This window comes from Pristis pectinata, chromosome 10, assembly GCF_009764475.1.
Source record: "Pristis pectinata isolate sPriPec2 chromosome 10, sPriPec2.1.pri, whole genome shotgun sequence".
Lineage (NCBI taxonomy): Eukaryota > Metazoa > Chordata > Chondrichthyes > Rhinopristiformes > Pristidae > Pristis > Pristis pectinata.
Window position 1 is genome coordinate 26241712 of NC_067414.1, and position 18600 is coordinate 26260311.

Genomic DNA, 18600 nt, shown 5'->3' on the forward strand with positions numbered 1-18600 from the left:
TTTTTTTACTTTTTCTTAGATACTAATGCTTTTACAAATGTGTGAAATAAACTAGGAACTGCAATAGCAACTTTCAAGTTGAGCAGAATTAATCATACTTTCAATAATATTCAGATCACATTAAACTTTCAAATATCACAATATTAATGGTGCAGTGTTGTCAACCTGACAGCTGAGATCTTAAACTGAAAAGTAAACCAGATTGTCCTTTTACCTGCCCTGTACAATATTTTGGGACTTTGGTCAGCTTACAGAAGAGTTCAGCGTGACACGTTTGATCAGAATCCACAGTCCAGTAATGGGTTGGTATATTACAACATTGCTTGCAAACAGACCACCCTAACATTTATGACGTTCTTTCAGAATGTAATTCAAGAGGAATAATCAAGTAAATGAAGGAAACAATTTCTGCACCTTAACTTACAGGATTGTGCCAGCAATACATTAGCAATAATTTGCAGTATAATGAAGAAGAATTAAACAAGATGGCAACATGAATTTTGCTGCTCATACAAATAAAAAGATGCAAGCCCTGAGAGTTCTGATGATGGGTGTAAACCAATTAAACCACATTCTTCCATTCTGTAACACCACAAATTCTTCTGGAGATTACTCCCTGTAATTGCTCTGTTGAAATATCCTCTGACCCAGAACTTGATGCACTGCCAAAATGGTATTGGTGCAATGTTGTCAATGTCACACCCACTAGCTCATGAGGTCATGCCCAATGGTCCATTGCCTTTAAAAATGAAAATAAAAGATAGAGGAAGAAAGAGCAAATGATGGAGAAGGAAATAGAGCAAATTGGATCTGATTAGGTACAGAAAGAGGTAAAGAAAGTGGATTAAGGATGAGACAATTTACACAAAGGAAAGTTAGGAAAGTATAAAAACAACAAGCAGAAGAGGATTTTCTAACCCATATCTGGGAATATCTGGGATACATGATCTGATCCAAGCCTGACACATACAGAATTCACTGGAGTCACGTCAAGTCACTAGGCTGCAACCAGAACTTTATAATTTTCATAGAACACTAGACCCTGTGGGGCTGTTTTTGGTGAATCCAAGAAGATACCTCAGATAGCTAAAGAGTTGGGCATTAACATTGGCTGCATTCTGGAGTCCAGGAGTAGAGATTACAATCAGACTGTGGATGCACTGAGTTGACTACCAGTTGTTGTAATGCCATATGAAACATCAAAACCGGATGAGATACTCTCATTACTGAAAGATGGGCCAAACATGGGGAAATTATGGGGCAAATGTGAGCAAATGGGACTAGCATAGCTGGACATCTTGGTCACCATGGACATGTTGGGCTGAAGGGCCTGTTTCTGTGCTGTATTATGCTCTATGACTCTACCTGGACAGTGCTCTAGTCACGAACCAACAGCTTACTACTATGATGAGATGTGATCCTGCCCTCTCAAGGGTGTCCAGACATGTAATGGTTGGGAAGGAGAATGTGAGGATGGTGCATTGTTGCTGTACTCAAAGGATATGAGCTAACTACCCAGGATAGTATAGTTCCTTTGAGATCAAACGTTGTTGTTCCACCACAAGAAAGAGGAGTTATCTGAAATTGTTGCATGAAAGATATTGAGCTGTATCTTATATCGATCCAGTTGTCAGATGTTTTGCTTGATAGCTGCAAACAGACAACTAGATGGAAGGCACAGTGAAAGAATATATTCAATGTCATCACCTCTGCAAAAATCTACCAGTCGTCCCTCTCAACCTTTGGGCTTGGCAGAACTGAACTTGGTTCATGGATTTTAGGAGGTCTATTTATAGGCAAATTGTCATCATCCAAGTAGATGCATATTCAAAGTGGATAGAAGAGCAGAAACACAGGAAATGTGAGAGAGGGCTCCATCATCCACAATAGATGGGAAGCTATGTTTCCTGAAACAGGAGGACATTTCGGTTGTCCTGGCATGGAAGCCCTTAGCTTGAAAGACAGAGAAATTGGGAGAAAAGGATGGCATCCTTACAAGAGACAGGGTGGGAAGAGGTGTAATCTAAGTGGCTATGGGAGTCAGTGGGTTTATAGTAAATGTCAGTGGATAGTTGGAAGAGTGGAGTTGGAAGAGATTGCCAAGAAATTCATTCCTGGTCAGTAGTGCTAAATGTGCTATACACTATCTTTTGATGTCAATGGAACTGAATTTCAGGAGTGAAACAGAATGTGCAGTTCCTGCTGTATAATGCATTTAACACCAATGACCAGGGATGAATTTCTAGGCGAGATTGTTTGGGGAAGTGAAGTTGCAGGATTACAGTGGAGCTTACAGAGGTAAGGTGGTAAAAGTGCTTTGAGAGAGCTAAATAATGATAAAATTGATGTATTTGGGGACTGAGAACAATGTAAGTCAGTGAGGCCAGTAGAAAATAAAATCAGACAAAAATGCAAAACAGTTAATAATCCCATTTTCAATTTCCAGCATTGGGGGTTAGATTAAAATTATCTTCATTACTTTTATTCTTTCCAATTACATTTTTCTCCAATGTTTATTCCCCACGCCTACTTAAATAGCCAAAATTCCCAATAATAGCAATCTCTATTAACTAAAAGTTACCCAGCTGATGGACTTCATTTATGCAAATTATTTTCCTGTTATGCCAAGCGTGATGTGTACTTCTCAATAACTTGACTGCTTAAAACCTGAGAAACATGAAATATTTAAAAGATTTTTTTTCCAGAAGTAAATGGGAACAGTGAGTTGAAAACATACTCTAAGGAATAATTTCACTGCAGGAAAATGATTCTTTTTCTTTCCAATATAGTAATTCTCATCAGTGAAACAAAATAAAAAAACTGACGTGCAGAATAATAAATGATTCATACGCTCCTTGTTCCTTTCACGCACCTACTTCCCTTTCATTATTGCGATATCTGTTGTTTGTTTGTGTATTAGCTTTTCTTTTTGGCCTTTGAATGCTTGTTGATCTTTCAGTCTTCAGTTTTGAAGTAGGACTAGAGCCACCAGTTCTCCCCTGTCGCCTGTGATACCATCATTTTACTTTGAAAGAGCGATAATTGTCTGCTCTGGACTTGTGGATGTGCCATATTTGGATGATTTTTCCTCTTTGTCAGTGTTGTAAATATACTGGAACGACTTGATGAAAGGTACAGCTCGTTCTGTAACACATCATTAGCATGTTAGCCAAAATGCACCAGTGCCCAAAGCCTTTAGACATATCTAGTGCATTCAGCTATTCCTTAGTACTATGTGAAAATTTTGGAAGAGTTGTTTTGGAGCTGGTGGGCCTCAGGAATAGGTCTAGACTGATAATCCACCTTGCACATTTGGCTAAAGATGGCTGCAAATGTGCTCACTCTTGGCTCTACCTTCAAATGTGGCTGGTGATATTATTTGAGCCTCCTCCTCTTGTTAGCTGTTTAACTACATTTCACAAGTGGATGAGGCAGGACTGCAGACTTTTGATCTAAGCCTTTGGTTGTGGGATTGCTTTGCTCTATTTGCAGCAAGCTGTCTCAGTTGTTTAGCACACATTTGGTCCTGTGTTCATACCTTCACCAGGTCAGCACCTTATTTTTAAACATATTGGTACCCCTCCTGGCATATTTTCATACTCTCTATTGAACCAAGGTTGATCAGCTTGTTCAATGGTAATTTTTTAAAAAAAATTTATTTACAGCGTGGTAGTAGGCCTTTCCGGCCCAACGAGTCTGCACCGCCCATTTTAAACCCAAATTAACCTACCCATACGTCTTTGAAATGTGGGAGGAAACCGGAGCACCCGGAGGAAACCCATGCAGACATGGGAGAATGTACAAACTCCTTACAGACAGTGATGGGAATCGAACCCCGATCGCTGGCGCTGTAATAGTGTTGCACTAACCGCTACGCTACCGTGCCACCCCGTACTGTAATGGTTGAATGAGCAAGGATGACTCCTTTCCAGATAATCACATGTACTTTGGTTGGACATTTCCAATATGAATCATCCATTTGACTTGTTTACTGACTCAGTTACATGAAGATAAAAATTGCTTAATGTAAGCTTTGTTTTACAAACAGAAAATGGGGTCAAAGGTGACCAATTTCACATTGGCTCCCAAGGACACTTAAAGTTATGTAAAGCTGTACTAGCCTTGCATATTTTCCAGGCATGTACCTGCCTAAAATAAACTTTAGGCCCCTTGCCCCTGAATGAAGGACTAATGCCTGTCTCTGGACAGTTCTGGAAGCTGAGCAGGTGCCAGACCTGCTCTGTTCAGATTCTGTGGCCCAGATGTGATTTTAGATTAACAGTCTTTAGCAAAAAACTTATTAAAATTGGCCACATTCATGTCAGCTGCTGCCAGCTTCCCTTCCATTGTCCTTCTAACCCCACCCTAGATTTACCTCAGATTTACCATGAATCTGCTATTACGTATGTATAATTTGAGCACTGGGCTCAAAGTCTGGAAACTGGTTAATTCTGGAAAAGCATTTAACAATTAGCAAATCATAATTTAGTGATTAAATTAGTTTTCACTATTCATGTTCCACACTGAACCTGACATTTGGATGGAAATTTATAGTGTTATATTACACTTTATCGGGCCTGAACAGCTTTCAGAAAGGAGATTGTATTTCCATTTATGGGATCATGATAAATGTTGGCTGATGGACATTGGTGATAAAGAGCTACTTGCAGTGAGCAAGGATGCACGTACCACAGTGCATTGTAGGTCAGACACAGTAGCTTATCTTCATCCAGAACCTACTCTGTCTTTTAGGAAATAAATATGTTTAATGCTTCCAATTAGAAGCCAAAGCAAACATATATTGGTCTTGGACTTTGCCCATGGTGAAATGACAAACAAAGAAGAGAGCTGTGTGCTACATACAACATCAGATATTGCAGAACATAGAGGCTTCTGTGAAGTACAAGAACTATTGAACTATTTTTTTAACAATAAAACGGTCTTCTAAACAGAGCATCCTCTTTCTACAAGCAGATTAAGAAAAACTGAGTAAAATATCACTCTGATTACCATATGTTTAGCAACTTGTAATTGAAAATACAGGCAATTTCTTTTTATGAATTTTCAGTTTCACGCCATGGACTCTTTAGGATACCTTGATTTACAAATCTATTTTTCACTATAATGAATAATCTGTCACTCCCTGCCCATAGGAATAAACTCTACTGAAATCACCATTGTGCGTTTTGCTCAGCTTTTTCAATTTATGGAACTTCACTCAATGAAAAGATTTCCAGAAAGGCAACTCTTTCATTAATCGGGCAGTATCTCTAATCTCAATTACTTCTTCTCCTAACTCAATTCTCCTCAAAGGAAAATCTGTATTCAGGTCCTGGTGAAAACACATGAGGTTCTCTCATACAGGTAGCTAGATTCAATTGGCACATATTCCTGGATCCTTTGACCTTTAGAAAAGAAGCTATGCATTGCTGCCATTATTTCCTTTCAGGTTCCCATGCCTAGTAATTTCAATTCACTTCCTAAAACTGAGAAGTAGTTCTTCTCTCAGAGGCTTGTATTTGGAATGCATTTGACACAGAAAACTCTAACTTAAAAGGGAGTCAAGAGTTATGGGGAAAAGGAGAAATGGACCTGAAAAATATCACATCAGCCATGATCCTATTGAATATGGGAGCAGGATCAAGGGACTGAATGGCCTATTCCTGTTACTACTTCTACCAAGGTCATAGCTCCTAGGCAAAATTTTGGTCACCCTGCTATAGGAAAGATGCCATTAAGCTGGAAAGAGTGCAGAAAGGATTTACAAGGACGTTGCCTGGACTCGTGGGACTGGGTTATAAGGAGAGGTTGGGCAGGCTAGGACTTTACTTCTTGGAGATTGAGGGGTGATCTTATAGAGGGACATAAAGTCATGAGGGCCATAGATAAGGTGAATGCACACAGTCTTTTTCCCAGGGTTGGGCCTGTTTCCGTGCTGAATGACTCTATGACTCAAAATGCCACTGATATGCAAACTTCCAAAAGATCTATAGAATATGCTGTGTTGAAACTGATACAGCACAACATTACGATGGAATGCTAACATTGTTGTTGAATCTCAGAAATGAAAATCATTATCTATATGAGAATTTCAAAAGCAGCACGAGGGTGACCCATAACATTGTTTTGATACTATTATAAGGTAGTAAAGCAAGTTCTAAGCAAAAGAGAATTATACGAATGTCAAACAAAATAGTTTATTTTTCAGTTTTTCAGAGCGCTTTTTATTTACTAGTAACAAAAATATTGGCAATTTGTGAAGAGACACTGTTTTGCAAAGTCCAATTAGATCCAAAGATTAAGAAATACACCAATTTTTTGTACCCCAAGAAGAAACTGGATTGGGGGCAGTGTTAGTTACCTCCACTGATTCTGATTATTTCCTGGAGTATCCCCATATTAACTTTTGAGCAGGTGAACAGGACCCCCACAGAAAAGTAGCAGAGTCCTTTATTTATGTCAATGGGATCTGATTAGGTTATTAGAAATCAATCTCCACTATCAATCAAAACAGAGCCAGCTTGTCACCAGATTGAAGCTGGGCCAGAAATGATTCAGGAGATAATGTGGGATTTTCTTCTGGGATGCCAGGAATGGCCAGAATACTCCTCTGAGCATCACAAGAAATCTTTGGGTTCCTTTGACCAAGACTGCAACCATGCTCATTCTTGACAAAAATGCTAATCATGGCATAATTCACGATCCTGCCCTTATAATTGTGTCTCTGAACACCAATGACTGCTGGATTCATCATCACATTTTAGTTAAATGTGGATATGCTGTTGAAATTGGTATTCGACGATGTTCCAAATGTGTACATCAGATGATTATGGCCATCCCTACTTGCTCTCATAAATATCAAACACAAGGCAACTGTATTTTTTATAGTTGGTATGGGAAAGCAGTGTGCTTGGAAGATGGATCATTAAATGGAGTGATCTGAGCCAGCATTTAGTACAATTAATTTTTGAAATGCACCCACTTTGAGCCACTGTGAAGGGGTTACTCAGGGCCTGGTCCATGTTAAAGGCTGGGGCATATTCACCCTTGGGGTAAAGTGGATAAAAATGGGATGGATATTTTTTTAGTTGCAAGGGGGGAGGCCCAGCATGACAGCAACCAAACCTATTTTGTGGGGTATGCCAGAATTGCTGAAATAATATTTAGTCTTACCTTTAACACCACTGCTTTGTCCTTGACAAGTTCTACGGAGCAGATGTCTGTGGTAACCATCTCCAACAATGCTGAGAAAATGTGAAAGATCTCTGCTGCGGCCTCAAACTTTTCTTCTGAAAAATCTTGGATAGATATTATGGACAGCAGCTAATTTTAATTTGCACTCTGTTACCAGTTTGTAGTACTCTCTCTCTTCCCTTTTACTATTGTGTTCTTTCTCCCTCTCTTTTTTTTCTTAAGGACTAGTAATTCAGAGCTATGTCAGCTAAGGTGCTATCATGCAGATGTCAATTTTATTCCAAATTTCAAGTATTTACACTTTTACGCTAAATCCAAAGATGGGACACTGAGTCACAGGAGCCATCACAGTTAGGTGATCTGATTTCACCTAATATTAACTGTGTGCAGATCCTGCTGGGTTGCACTAGATTGAAGTTGGGGGTAGGAACCCTGCCTAATTTTCATCTGCTTAGTCTGAACTATGGGGCTGTTGGCCGAGACTGGCTAACTGTGAATTGAGTACGACAATGTCCAATTTGTGTAGTTCAGTTAAATATTTGCTTCGTTAACTGAGCGACTGGGGCTATGTTCTGCTGTTTTTAAATCCTGATCAGCTTGTCGCTACAGGCAGTAGACTCACTTCCACTGTTCAATTTTACAAGGTGTATGAAGGAAACCTTTGAGCTTCAGGTTTTCCACTTTGGGAAAGCTCTTGACCTTCCCTCTGCACGTTGCACTGCCTCTTCCACCCCTCCTCCCCAACAATAAGTATGTTGAAGATGAAATACTTTCCATTCAGGGAAACTCTAATGCAACAGAACACAGCTTCATCCGATGGCTGCTATGATTTCAGCCACACAATATAGTTTAAATCTTAACTTTCAAATATTGGCACGAAGTTAACTGAAGTAGTTCGGAAGGAAACAGAATCACGCTAAACGTGTTTTTTCAGCTTGGCTGTTTTCAAGGACAGCTTGAAACTAATGCAACTCCCATGATCGTAAAAAATTACATCACCCTAGGTGGCAGCAGGAGGAGGTCATCGGTACCAAGGTACGGATGTCTCCTTCATTGCAGTATACGTGGTGAACAACATTATATCCGCTATTAATCTTGTAGAGATAAAGCTCTCACCATTCCTTCCATTCAGAGAAATCAGGTAACCAATCAACATAAAAAAGCCATTTGAATGAATCAGCCACGCCTGGTTTGCCTTTAAATGGTAGTTGAGGGCAGCTGAAGTTCAAGGTACTTTTACAGCAGAGGTTATGTTAAGCCTATAAAAGCAGGGTTCAGTGACTGTGAAACCAGATAAGGCAGAGAAGGATTTCAGGCAGTTAAAAATGGCTTGTGTATCCCAATCAGTAAGTTTTGATAAATGTTTTTGCGGACAGGGATCACACAGCAGCATACTCTACAGCATTCTCAACAAAGATTATCCCAAGGAATCAAGTTGCTGTCACTATCAACGTCATCATCACCCTTCAACTCTTGGGTGCTCCTGTGAGTTTAGAAAAAAAGTTGTTCTAAAGACACCAGAACTCACTTGCAGACTGGCCTCAGAGGTGCTGCTCAAGACATTGAATTTCATAAAAAACTTGCCATCCTTTTGTCAACTACCTGAGGAAGATCAGGTCCTGCTGGTGCAGAATTGCTGGGCTCCACTCTTTGTCTTAGGCTTAGCTCAGGAAAGAGTAGACTTTGAGGTGGTTGAAGCTGTAGCACCCAGCCTGCTGAGAAGGATTCTTCTAAATCAGAAAGCGATGGATGGTCAGGATCAGGAGACTGACCTGAACACCCCAACTCTAGGAGAAGTTCAAAGAGTTAAATTATTTCTCCTGAAATTCTGGAGCATGGACATCAGCACCAAAGAGTATGCATATCTCAAAGGCATCACTCTTTTCAATCCAGGTGAGAAAAAAAACAATTCAGGAAGTTTCACAATATGGATTTTTCAAAAAAAATTATTAATTACAAAGTAGATAAATCTTAATTTTTCCGCACTTTGATTTTCAGTAAAAACTAATGCTCTCATAAAATTGCCTCCCATTGCGAAGAACTGTGCTGTTTAATAATCTTATGCTGACTCATTAATATTCCTTTTGTGCTTTAGTTGCCAGAGCTGTCTGTTCATGACTGCATACAATCATCATGTTAATCTTTCTTGATTAAACTCTATGATCTGATAAAATTCCTCTTTTATTTTAATCAGGTTTGATAATCTTGTGCTGACTGACTTATAATAATCCTGCTGTGCTTTAGTATGCGAGATCTGTCTGCTCATAACTACTCTCAGCACTGTGCCAAGCTTCGTGCTCTTGCAACACTGGCACAGAGGAATGGAGTAAAAAAGCCTATCAGGCTTCAAATGTACATCTTTCTGAGTGACACTTTTGGAAGACCTAGAGTGAAGAAAAGGTCTGAATGCTGATACTGGGATTCAAACTCAGGAAGAATTATAAATGGATACTAACATAGAGCAGGAAACTGGCATACAGTAGATGGCTTCAGATGAAGGATTAGCATCTATATTAGCATAATGGACTGAATGGCCTCTTTCCCAGTGTTGTAATTGTAACGATTCTATGAATCAAATAAAAATTTGGCATATAGCCAAAGCCAGAGGAAGTTGTTCTGAAACCATGCAGTTCTCTCATCAGACTACATGTTGACTTCCAGGTTCAGTTTTGCCACCAAGACTCAGGAAAAGTACGTAAACCTTGGTGGTGGTTCAGAAAAGTAGCAAAAGTCTGCTTCCTTTCATTAGAATATAAGACAGATTTAAGAACATTAGAGAACAGAATTATAACAGCTATTAAAGAAACCTGGTGTTCCCTGCTTTCAAAGGTTATTCTGAATTACTTACTTTTTACAACACAAAAGGAGGCCATTGGGCTCACGCCAGCTTCCAGCAGAGCAATCCCATCAGACCCATTCCAGCTCTGCTCATTTCCCTGTAACCCCGCTACTTTACTCTTTCCCTCATGTCCATCAACATCCCTTTGATTCTTTAAGTGCTAGTTAACAGCAGCCATCTTTGAGCTGTGGGGAAAAGAAACCAGACCACTCCGCAGAAACGGTCACAGAGAAATGTGCAAGGTCCCCACCAACAGTACCCAAGGTTGGAATCAAACCCAGGTCCCTGGAGGTATACAAGAAAGGAAATTTCGTAAAAACAGCAAATTTCAAACAGTCAACTCTAAAGCAAGGGAGTGATATTTGGAATAAAGAAAAGTGTATTTAGGATTAATATAAAGATATAATCTAGAATCTATTTTCCCTTTCTTTCTGTGTATTTTTTCCAGTCTAATTTATGCACTATTCCTACATTAAAAAGGTAGACAGCCAGAGAATTCAGTGCCACGCTGCAATAATGCTCCAACTAAGAGACAATGTAAGAGATATTTGAATCTTTAGTTTTCTCACCTGTTGCCTATGCTAATGTGTCTTGTCTGTGTTTAGTATCTCAGCTGAGATTGGGTGCTTGCTACATGGAGAAATCTGTGTATAAGTTCTTACTTTTTTGCTAGTTTTCAGTCACATTAATCTGATATTTCTGGTGAAAAATATTTGATAAATTTTCATCCAATATAATTCACTTCAAGTAAGTATGAATCACTAAGTGAAAAATGCAGAGTTGTGTTTACAACTGCTTATATGATGAATTTCCAAACTCTTGCCAGGTTATTAAACATAAAAGAGATAAAAAAGAAAAAAAGGCTAATTTTATTATAAGTAACCTTTAGAATGTAAAACTGAGTGAATGTGTATCAAATCTTCTTATTAACGAGCACAATCCATCTCTATTACAGATGTTTCTAGTTTAAGAACACCTCATTATATACTGGCCTTGCAGCAAGAAGCCCAGCACACGTTAAACGAATTCATTGGCTTGATGCATAATGGAGATCAGATGAGGTTTGCTCAGATACTCTTGACTCTCTCCACTCTCAGAATGGTCAGCACTACTTCTGTCACAGAACTATTTTTCAGACCAGTCCTGGGCAAAGTGAATATGAATGAGCTGCTCCTGGAGATGCTCTGTGCAAAGCTGAATTAAGTTGCAAAAATGCAATCCATTACACTTGAATCTTCTTAATACTTTTGTAACTTGTTAACTTGTTATGGTTGTGTATGTAGTGACTATTTGTGCAATATGTATAGTAACTAACATTGTTGTGTGTACATAGAGGTGTGTTATTGACAAATGCTTATTTATGCCTTTGTTTGGTTTATTAAAATAAAACTGTGGATTAGTTTTCATTCCATAACATTTCTTCTTTCACGCTGCCTTTCTTTCAAGTGCCTGTACTGAATAAACATATAAACAAATAAATGTGGAAAAGGAACTACAGTCAGAGTCAAAAATTATTTATAAAAAACACCATAGCCATTGTTAAAGTTCTCCTTCAGTCAGTGAACATACAGAGCAACCATTGATCAGATTCACTTATTCCAATCAATACAACTTAGCTTCACAAAATGATGTAAGCAATACGCTGTATCTTCTTACTTCAATGGGTACCTTATCTGAATTAAACATTCCACCTTCTAAATATTCTTCCATCATTTCTGACATCTTGACTTAAACTCAACTTTTTACAGGGCTCTGTATTAGCTTTAATAGCTTCCTGCTTCACAAAGCTTACCTCAGCATTTATCTCTCTTCTGTATAAATGCTAAGAGCACAGTAGGAATTACATATTATGAATAGTGACAGATAGATGCCTGGAAATTAGACTGTAAGGTCCTATGTTTTTGTGCACTGCACGAACCAATTTTCATTGATAAATTGTGAGTGAAAATTGGAGATTTAAAGCATGGATTGCAAAGTCAGCAACTTGCGTTCAAGGTTCCTAATACAAAGTGGACCCTGGGCAGTGATGTCCAACAACATGCAACCCACATCTGATCAAACCTTTCAAGGTTTTCCTTTGGATTGGACTGGCCCCCAGGGTCAATTGGAGTGTCCACATGAAGCAGGTTTTCACAGCAGCTGATATATACTTTTGTGTGGCAAGTTGACTTCTCAGACCAGATTCCTGGCCAATGACAGGAATCCAACTCAGGTAGGTCCCTCACTTTAAATTATTTACCAGCTCTCCTTTGGGCTTCTACAACCCCCTCCCAACAAAGGTTCCTACCTCCCATCTACCCCCAAGCTCATGATCCTCCCACTCTGTTATCAACCTATCTACCAATCACCTGACATCTCTTGTTAACTCACTGATTGCCAACTACCTCCCGTCCATATGACACTCCAACCTAAGGGTCACTTGATAACCCCAACCTACAGATCTTGCTACCTGACCATCCCATTGGTTACTTAACATCTCCCTTCAGAAACAGGCCATTCACATGACTAAACCTTCTTTCTGATTTTCTCAAATAGGCTTTTCTTCCTCACCATTGTCAGCAGCCGACTCTCATTCATTCAATTTTGTCCCCTCCAGCAGCATCCCCTGACTAATTTGAAGAGACTTTGTTGCAGCATCCCATGTATACTTGAGTTATGGCCTCTTCCTCTGAACTGCTTATTACTGAGGAATGCAAATATTCCCACTGCTCAGTCAAAGTCACTGTCTGGCCCACTTAAATGATTTTGCTTTCCTGCTCATAGTACCCACAGCTGACACTTCAGTAATGGACATGATCTGCCCAGTATCCCTTTGCCATTATAATGAACTACTTGCTTTACTTGTCGCCCTGCAGCTCTTGCTAGTAGACATTTGGAAGTCAACACTTCAAACTAATGTCTTTTGAAAAATGTTCTTATTTTGTGTCCCAAAAGGCGTACATTCTGCAGATATTACTAATTCAGGCTGCAATCCCATGTCTGAGAATATCACCTTTCCATGAATTGCATGCTATTTCACTACAGCCCTTGGCTCTATCTCACTCAATGTTTTTGCAATCAACATAGCACCCAATTTTTGCATGCATTGACCCAACTTTGCCTTAATTTCTCCCAGGAAGGTCTTGTGCTAAGCTGCATAACTCCCTGTTTAGCACAATTCATTCCTCTGAGTTTGCTGGGCTATCATGAAATTAAGTTGGCAATGATGGCTGTATTTTATTATCTATACCTTGATCAACACATCTGCCCTCATGGACAGAGCCATCTATCTTTAACATGCTTTCACTACATGTTATACTTTCTATTGCAAGTTAAGAGTATTTCATTGTACACCTAACTTTTGTCTTGTAGATGGCGGAAAGACTTTGGGGTGTCAGAAAATGAGGTACTAGTTGCAGGAAACCCAGTCTCTGATCTCGTAACCACAGCATTTATGTGTCTGATAAAGTTGAGATTCCAATTAATGATGACTCTCAGATGTTGATGGTGTGAGCCTGAGTGATGTTGATGGTGTGAGACTCAGTGATGGTAACACTAGTGAATTTCAAGGGTAGATGATAACCCTCACTTTTTGGAGAGGTGATTGTCTGGCACGTGCATGGCATGAATATTATTTGTCCCTTATAAGCCCTAGCCTGAATGTTGACTGAGTCTTTCTGTATGTAGGCATGGAGTGCTACATTTTCTGAAGTTGCAAATAGAATTGAACTTTTAGCAATCATCAATGAACATCCCCTTATCTGACCTTATGATGGAAAGAAGGTCATTGATGAAGATACTGTAGACAGTTGAGCCTAGGACACTATCCTGAGGAAATAGGATGATTGTCCTAAGACTGGGATGATTGATCTTTAAAAATCACAACCAACTTTGTTTAAGGTAGGATTCAACTGCCCAATTTCCCCAGCTTTTTGTGGATCTCCATTGGGAAAATCACTGCATGGTGAATTTCAGTTTATTTTGCTGTCAGTAGGGATCTGAAGGGTTCTCTGGTGACTTCAAAATCCTGCTATTGTTTAATTCTTGGCTCTGTACTTAACTTTTGAGGATTCTGTGCTCAGGTTTGGAATGGTATAAGGGAAATAACTATAACGTATCTTGTTCGGGACAGCCTATTGCCCATTGAAATAAGTGACTGTAGGGAGATACACAACATTTACATTAACTGTTGAAAACCATGTTGGCATCCCCACCTTAACCCTCTCTGCATCTTTCTCTCTCTCCTCCTTGAGGCCATTCCCTAAAATTTACTACTTTAAGCAAGCTGTTGGCTGTTCTTCTTGATCTGGCTTGCACTTCTGGGTCAAATTTTGCTTGGTAAAGTTCCTGTCTCTTCACCGATTGCTGCCTAAACTACGGAGAGTTTCCAGGGTTCCTGTTTTAATTCTAAATCGTAGATGGCAGTAACACCCCCCCCCCTTTTTTTTTGCCACTCACGCAGAACTAAGACACAAGAGATTCTGCAGATGCTGGAATCTGGAGCTCCACACACACACAAAATGCTGGAGGAACTCAGCAGGTCAGGCTGCACCTATGGAGGGAAATAAACAGTCGACGTTTCGGGTCGAGACCCTTCATCAGGACTGGAAAGGGAGAGGGCAGAAGCCTGAATAAGAAGGTGGGGGGGGGGGGGGGGGGGGGGGAGAGGACAGGCTGGCAGGTGATAGGTGAGTCCAGGTGAGAGGGGGAAGATTGCAGCAATCAACAGAACGCAGGTATATGGGATCCCTGTTGGAGTAGCAGTCAATGCAACCTTCCCCCTCTCACCTGGACTCACCTATCACCCGCCAGCCTGTCCCCCCCCCGACCTTCTTATTCAGGCTTCTGCCCTCTTCCTTCCCAGTCCTGAAGGGTCTCGACCCGAAACGTCGACTGTTTATCTCCCTGCATGGAGACTGCCTGACCTGCTGAGATCCCCTCTCCAGCCTTCTGTGCGTGGTTCACTGAGAACTACAACTCCCCGAATGCACCGCGGCCTTTGCCCTCACCTGGTTGGTTAACCGATGACGACGGAGGGGATTGGGGGTGGCCGCAGCCAATGGACGTGTGCGCAGGCTCGGTGCGCGGTGAGCTGGCTGAGAGACGGAAGATGGCGGCGGTGGTTAGACTGTTGTTCCGCGGGACGGTTGGCCGGAGCCGTGCGAGGCTGGCGCGACCGGCGGCGACGGCAGCCCGGCGCTCGGTTGCGCACTTCACCTTCGTGCCGGACCCCGACCCCACGCAGCACGGTGAGCGCCTGAACTGAGCCCTACACCGAGCCCGACCATCGTGTCGGGAGTCTAACCCCCGAGCCCAGCAGCTGGGCGGGAGCCGGACCTCCATGGACCCCGCCCATCTCCAAGCCTGACCCCCGATCCCATGTTCACCTCCCCTTCCCCGAGCCCACCAAGTTACGAGTTTGAACTTGAAGCCACGACCTCCTCCAGCTTGCCCAGCGCCAGTGGTAAAGGTTTGGACATTGTGACCCTGAGCTCACGATGCCCAGTTTGACCTTGAGCCATGCAACATTGTAAGAGATTGACTAGGTACCAATGACTCCCAAGTCTAACCCTGAACCTAAACAGCATGCTAAGATCTTCATTTACCCCATGAGTCAAAGCACCCTTGTAAGAGCCTGATCCTTAATTATAAACCCTGAGTGGTTCAGCTATAACCTGAAGGTGTGCAGGAAAAAAAACCTAGACCCTTATCGCATTAAGCCTGAGTCTGCACAATGTGGTAAGAGTCTGACTTTTAATCTAGGTCATTCTTAGTCTAGTTCTACCTGCGGCCTATACAGCAGGCTAAATCTGACAACCTGTGAATCCAGGTGACCTGGAAAATGCTTGACAGTCATCCCTGGCTGCCTTACCTTTAAGCCAGGGCACCTGTGACTGTCTCCAAACCCATATAGCATGGTAAGTCATGCCATATGGGTTAGGATATAGTATATCTGAGTGAACTTGAACTTGAAAACATGACCCCCAAGACTGAACAACCCACAGCATGGAAAAAGCCTGATTTAGTATTCAGAATGTCAGAGCTTGATCTTGAGCCCATTGATTATGGTAAGAGTCAAACCCTGACCACTAATCCATGACCCCAAGAGTGGCTTTGAACCCCTTAGTGTGGAAAGAGCCTGACCTTTGCCATTAAGCCCTGATTTGTCATGTCTTAATGGCAAGTTCAGACTCTGAAAATGTCTGATTCCAGATGTTTTTGCCTGTCTTCCTTGCCTTCTCATTCTTGCACTTCGAACTCTGCATCAGTTACTCATTGTATGCATGATTGCACTGTTAACAACCAACACATCCCAAGAACTTGCATGGAGAGTGATGCGTGAATGAAGCACTTCACTGGCTGTACATTGCTTTGTTATGTGAAGATTACTGAATATGTATTGATTGCTATAATTTTAGGAGACTAGACTACAAAAGCACTTTCCAAACCATTGACCTCTACCACTAAGAAGGACAAGGACAGCTAGCACATGAGAACACCACCACTTGCAGGCTCCCCACCAAGTCGCATACAACCTTGACTTGGAAATATATTGCCAGTGCTTCATTTTCACTGGGTCTAAATCCCAGAACTCTTTACCCAACATCAGTATGAGAGTACCTTAATTTGAAGGACTGCAGCTGTTCAACCAAAGGCCAGCATTTATTGTCCACTCATAATTGCCTTTGTGGCGGCTCACTACTACTGCCATAAAGCCAATTATGAATGGACAATAAATGCTGGCCTTGTAAGCAACTCCCAGATCCGGAAATTAATTAAACAAGTGTTAGGAAACAGCCAATATATGCACAGCAAAGTCATTCAAACAGCCACGATCTGCTTTTGGATGTGTTGATGTGGGGCTAATGATGAATTCAGGAGAGTGGAAAATGTTATGTTCCCCATGGAACACTCTCTCTATCTACTCTGGACAGTTCCTTCTTGATTTTAAATATGTCTATCAGATCATTTCACAACTACTATCCAAGGAGAACATCCCCAGCTTCAACAGTTTGTCCACGTAATTCACTCATGCCTGGAAACATTTTAGTAAATCTTTTCCTAATTCTCTATAAACATTTACGTCTTTTCTCAAGTGTGGAGATTGGAACCTGGGGACAATGTGAATGAGCGGGTGTTTATAAAAGTTCATCATGATCATCTTACATGTTTACCCTTTGTCCAGGGTCTCTTGTGCTTTTTCAACCAATTTCTCAATCTGCCTGGTATACACCCCCAGATCTCTCCATTTTTGTACCCCGTTTAGAACGGCACCTTCTTTATATTTCCTCTTTTCCTGTTTCTCAGCATTAAATTACCACCAGAGTATCTATATCTTATTGAAGTATATTATAGATCACTATGCTTCCAAGTTTTGTGTCATCAGCAAATTTAGAAATTGTGCCTATATACCCAAATTCAAGTAATTAATAAATACTAAGAAAAGGAGTGACCTGAACACTGATCTCTGGTGAACTCCATTATACACTTCCCTCCAGTCAGCGGATGCAGTGAAGATAGTACCAATGTTTTTCTATTTAGCCTCCAATGTTCTCTTAAAAATATTTATAATTCAAAACTCATTTTCTTAGGCAGTCCCTTAGGATCAGTGATGACTCACTTCCACTTTGGTTTTGTGGTTTTTGAGGTGGCTAATGAGGCCAGTGTGACAACTACAAACTCCTACGATGGAAGTGTTTAAGAAGCATTTGGGCAGACACATGAACAAGCAGGGAATTGAGGGATATAGACCACGTGCAAGCAGATGTGCAGTTTAAATTGGCATTATGATCGGCACAGACATCTTGGATCGAAGGGCCTTTTCCTGTGCTGAACTGTTCCATGTTATTCCATAAATGAGGCTGGTGGTGGCTGATTGGGCATCTGGCTGAGTGGTTTGTGTGGTGGCTTGCTGTTTGCACCACTTACATAGGGTCTTTGTGTGATCTCAATCCCTGGCCTTGACATTCTCAATATCATTGGAATGCTCCTTCTCCACCTTAACTGGTCGTGGCCTAGAAACTCCCAGGAATCATTAGGAATGTTGCATTTCTTCAAGGAGACTTTGAGCACATCCTTGAATCTTCTGTCTTACAACAGATTATCTCTTTTGGGAGTTGTGTTGTTATGTAAAGAACATGGCCTGCCCGATGTAGCTAACTTAGTTACAAAGCTATACAGTACAGAAACAGGCCCTTCAGCCCAACTCCATGCCAATCAAGTTGCCTAATTGAGCTGGTCCCATTTGCCTGTGTTTAGCCCATATCCCTCCAAACTCTTCCTATCCATATACCTGTACAAATGTCTTTTAAATGTCGTAATTGTACCCATCTCTACCACTTCCTCTAGCAGCTTGCTCCATATACGTACCACCCTCTGGGTGAAAAAGTTGCCCCTCAGGTCCCTTTTAAATCTTTCCCCTCTCACTTTAAGTCTATGCTCTCTAGTTTTGGACGCTTCTACCCTGGGGCAAAGACTGGCTATTCATCTTATCTATGCTGTTTATGATTTTATAAACCTCTATAAGGTTACCCTTTAGCCTCCTCTACTCCAGGGAGAAAAGTCCTAGCATATCCATCCTCTTCTAA

At 41.0% G+C, this 18600-nt stretch overlaps 3 protein-coding genes across 8 annotated transcripts in view; 2 read left to right on the top strand and 1 right to left on the bottom strand.

The window, feature by feature from the left end:
- Nucleotides 1-2955: 2955 nt before the first annotated feature.
- LOC127575177 (uncharacterized) lies at nt 2956-15355 on the bottom strand. Its single transcript, XM_052024873.1, has 3 exons — nt 15022-15355; nt 7174-7298; nt 2956-3144 (listed from the first exon to the last, which is right to left on the bottom strand). Exons 1-3 carry the CDS (start codon nt 15353-15355, stop codon nt 2980-2982), a joined length of 624 nt encoding a protein of 207 aa, XP_051880833.1. The 3' UTR covers nt 2956-2979.
- On the top strand, nt 8424-11499 carry LOC127575114 (nuclear receptor subfamily 0 group B member 2-like). Its single transcript, XM_052024779.1, has 2 exons — nt 8424-9087; nt 10989-11499. Exons 1-2 carry the CDS (start codon nt 8520-8522, stop codon nt 11234-11236), a joined length of 816 nt encoding a protein of 271 aa, XP_051880739.1. The 5' UTR covers nt 8424-8519; the 3' UTR covers nt 11237-11499.
- The window catches only part of bckdhb (branched chain keto acid dehydrogenase E1 subunit beta), a 192059-nt gene continuing 188495 nt past the window's right edge, over nt 15037-18600 (top strand). For all 6 annotated transcript variants that reach the window (XM_052024775.1, XM_052024776.1, XM_052024777.1 and 3 more), the window contains exon 1: nt 15037-15261. In XM_052024775.1, the coding sequence (XP_051880735.1) occupies nt 15072-15261 (190 nt within the window). In that variant the 5' untranslated portion in view covers nt 15037-15071. The remainder of the gene's footprint in view (nt 15262-18600) is intronic.

What these genes read in the sequence shown, in the direction of transcription:
- LOC127575114 (XM_052024779.1), top strand. Translation starts at nt 8,520, where the DNA reads ATGGCTTGTGTATCCCAATCAGTAAGTTTTGATAAATGTTTTTGCGGA. An exon ending in CATCACTCTTTTCAATCCAG is followed by an intron (nt 9,088 to 10,988) that starts GTGAGAAAAAAA and finishes TCTCTATTACAG; the next exon opens with ATGTTTCTAGTTTAAGAACA.
- LOC127575177 (XM_052024873.1), bottom strand. Translation starts at nt 15,355, where the DNA reads ATGGAGGTCCGGCTCCCGCCCAGCTGCTGGGCTCGGGGGTTAGACTCC. An exon ending in GTCATCGGTTAACCAACCAG is followed by an intron (nt 7,299 to 15,021) that starts GTGAGGGCAAAG and finishes TATCTATCCAAG; the next exon opens with ATTTTTCAGAAGAAAAGTTT. An exon ending in ACAAAGCAGTGGTGTTAAAG is followed by an intron (nt 3,145 to 7,173) that starts GTAAGACTAAAT and finishes GATGTGTTACAG; the next exon opens with AACGAGCTGTACCTTTCATC.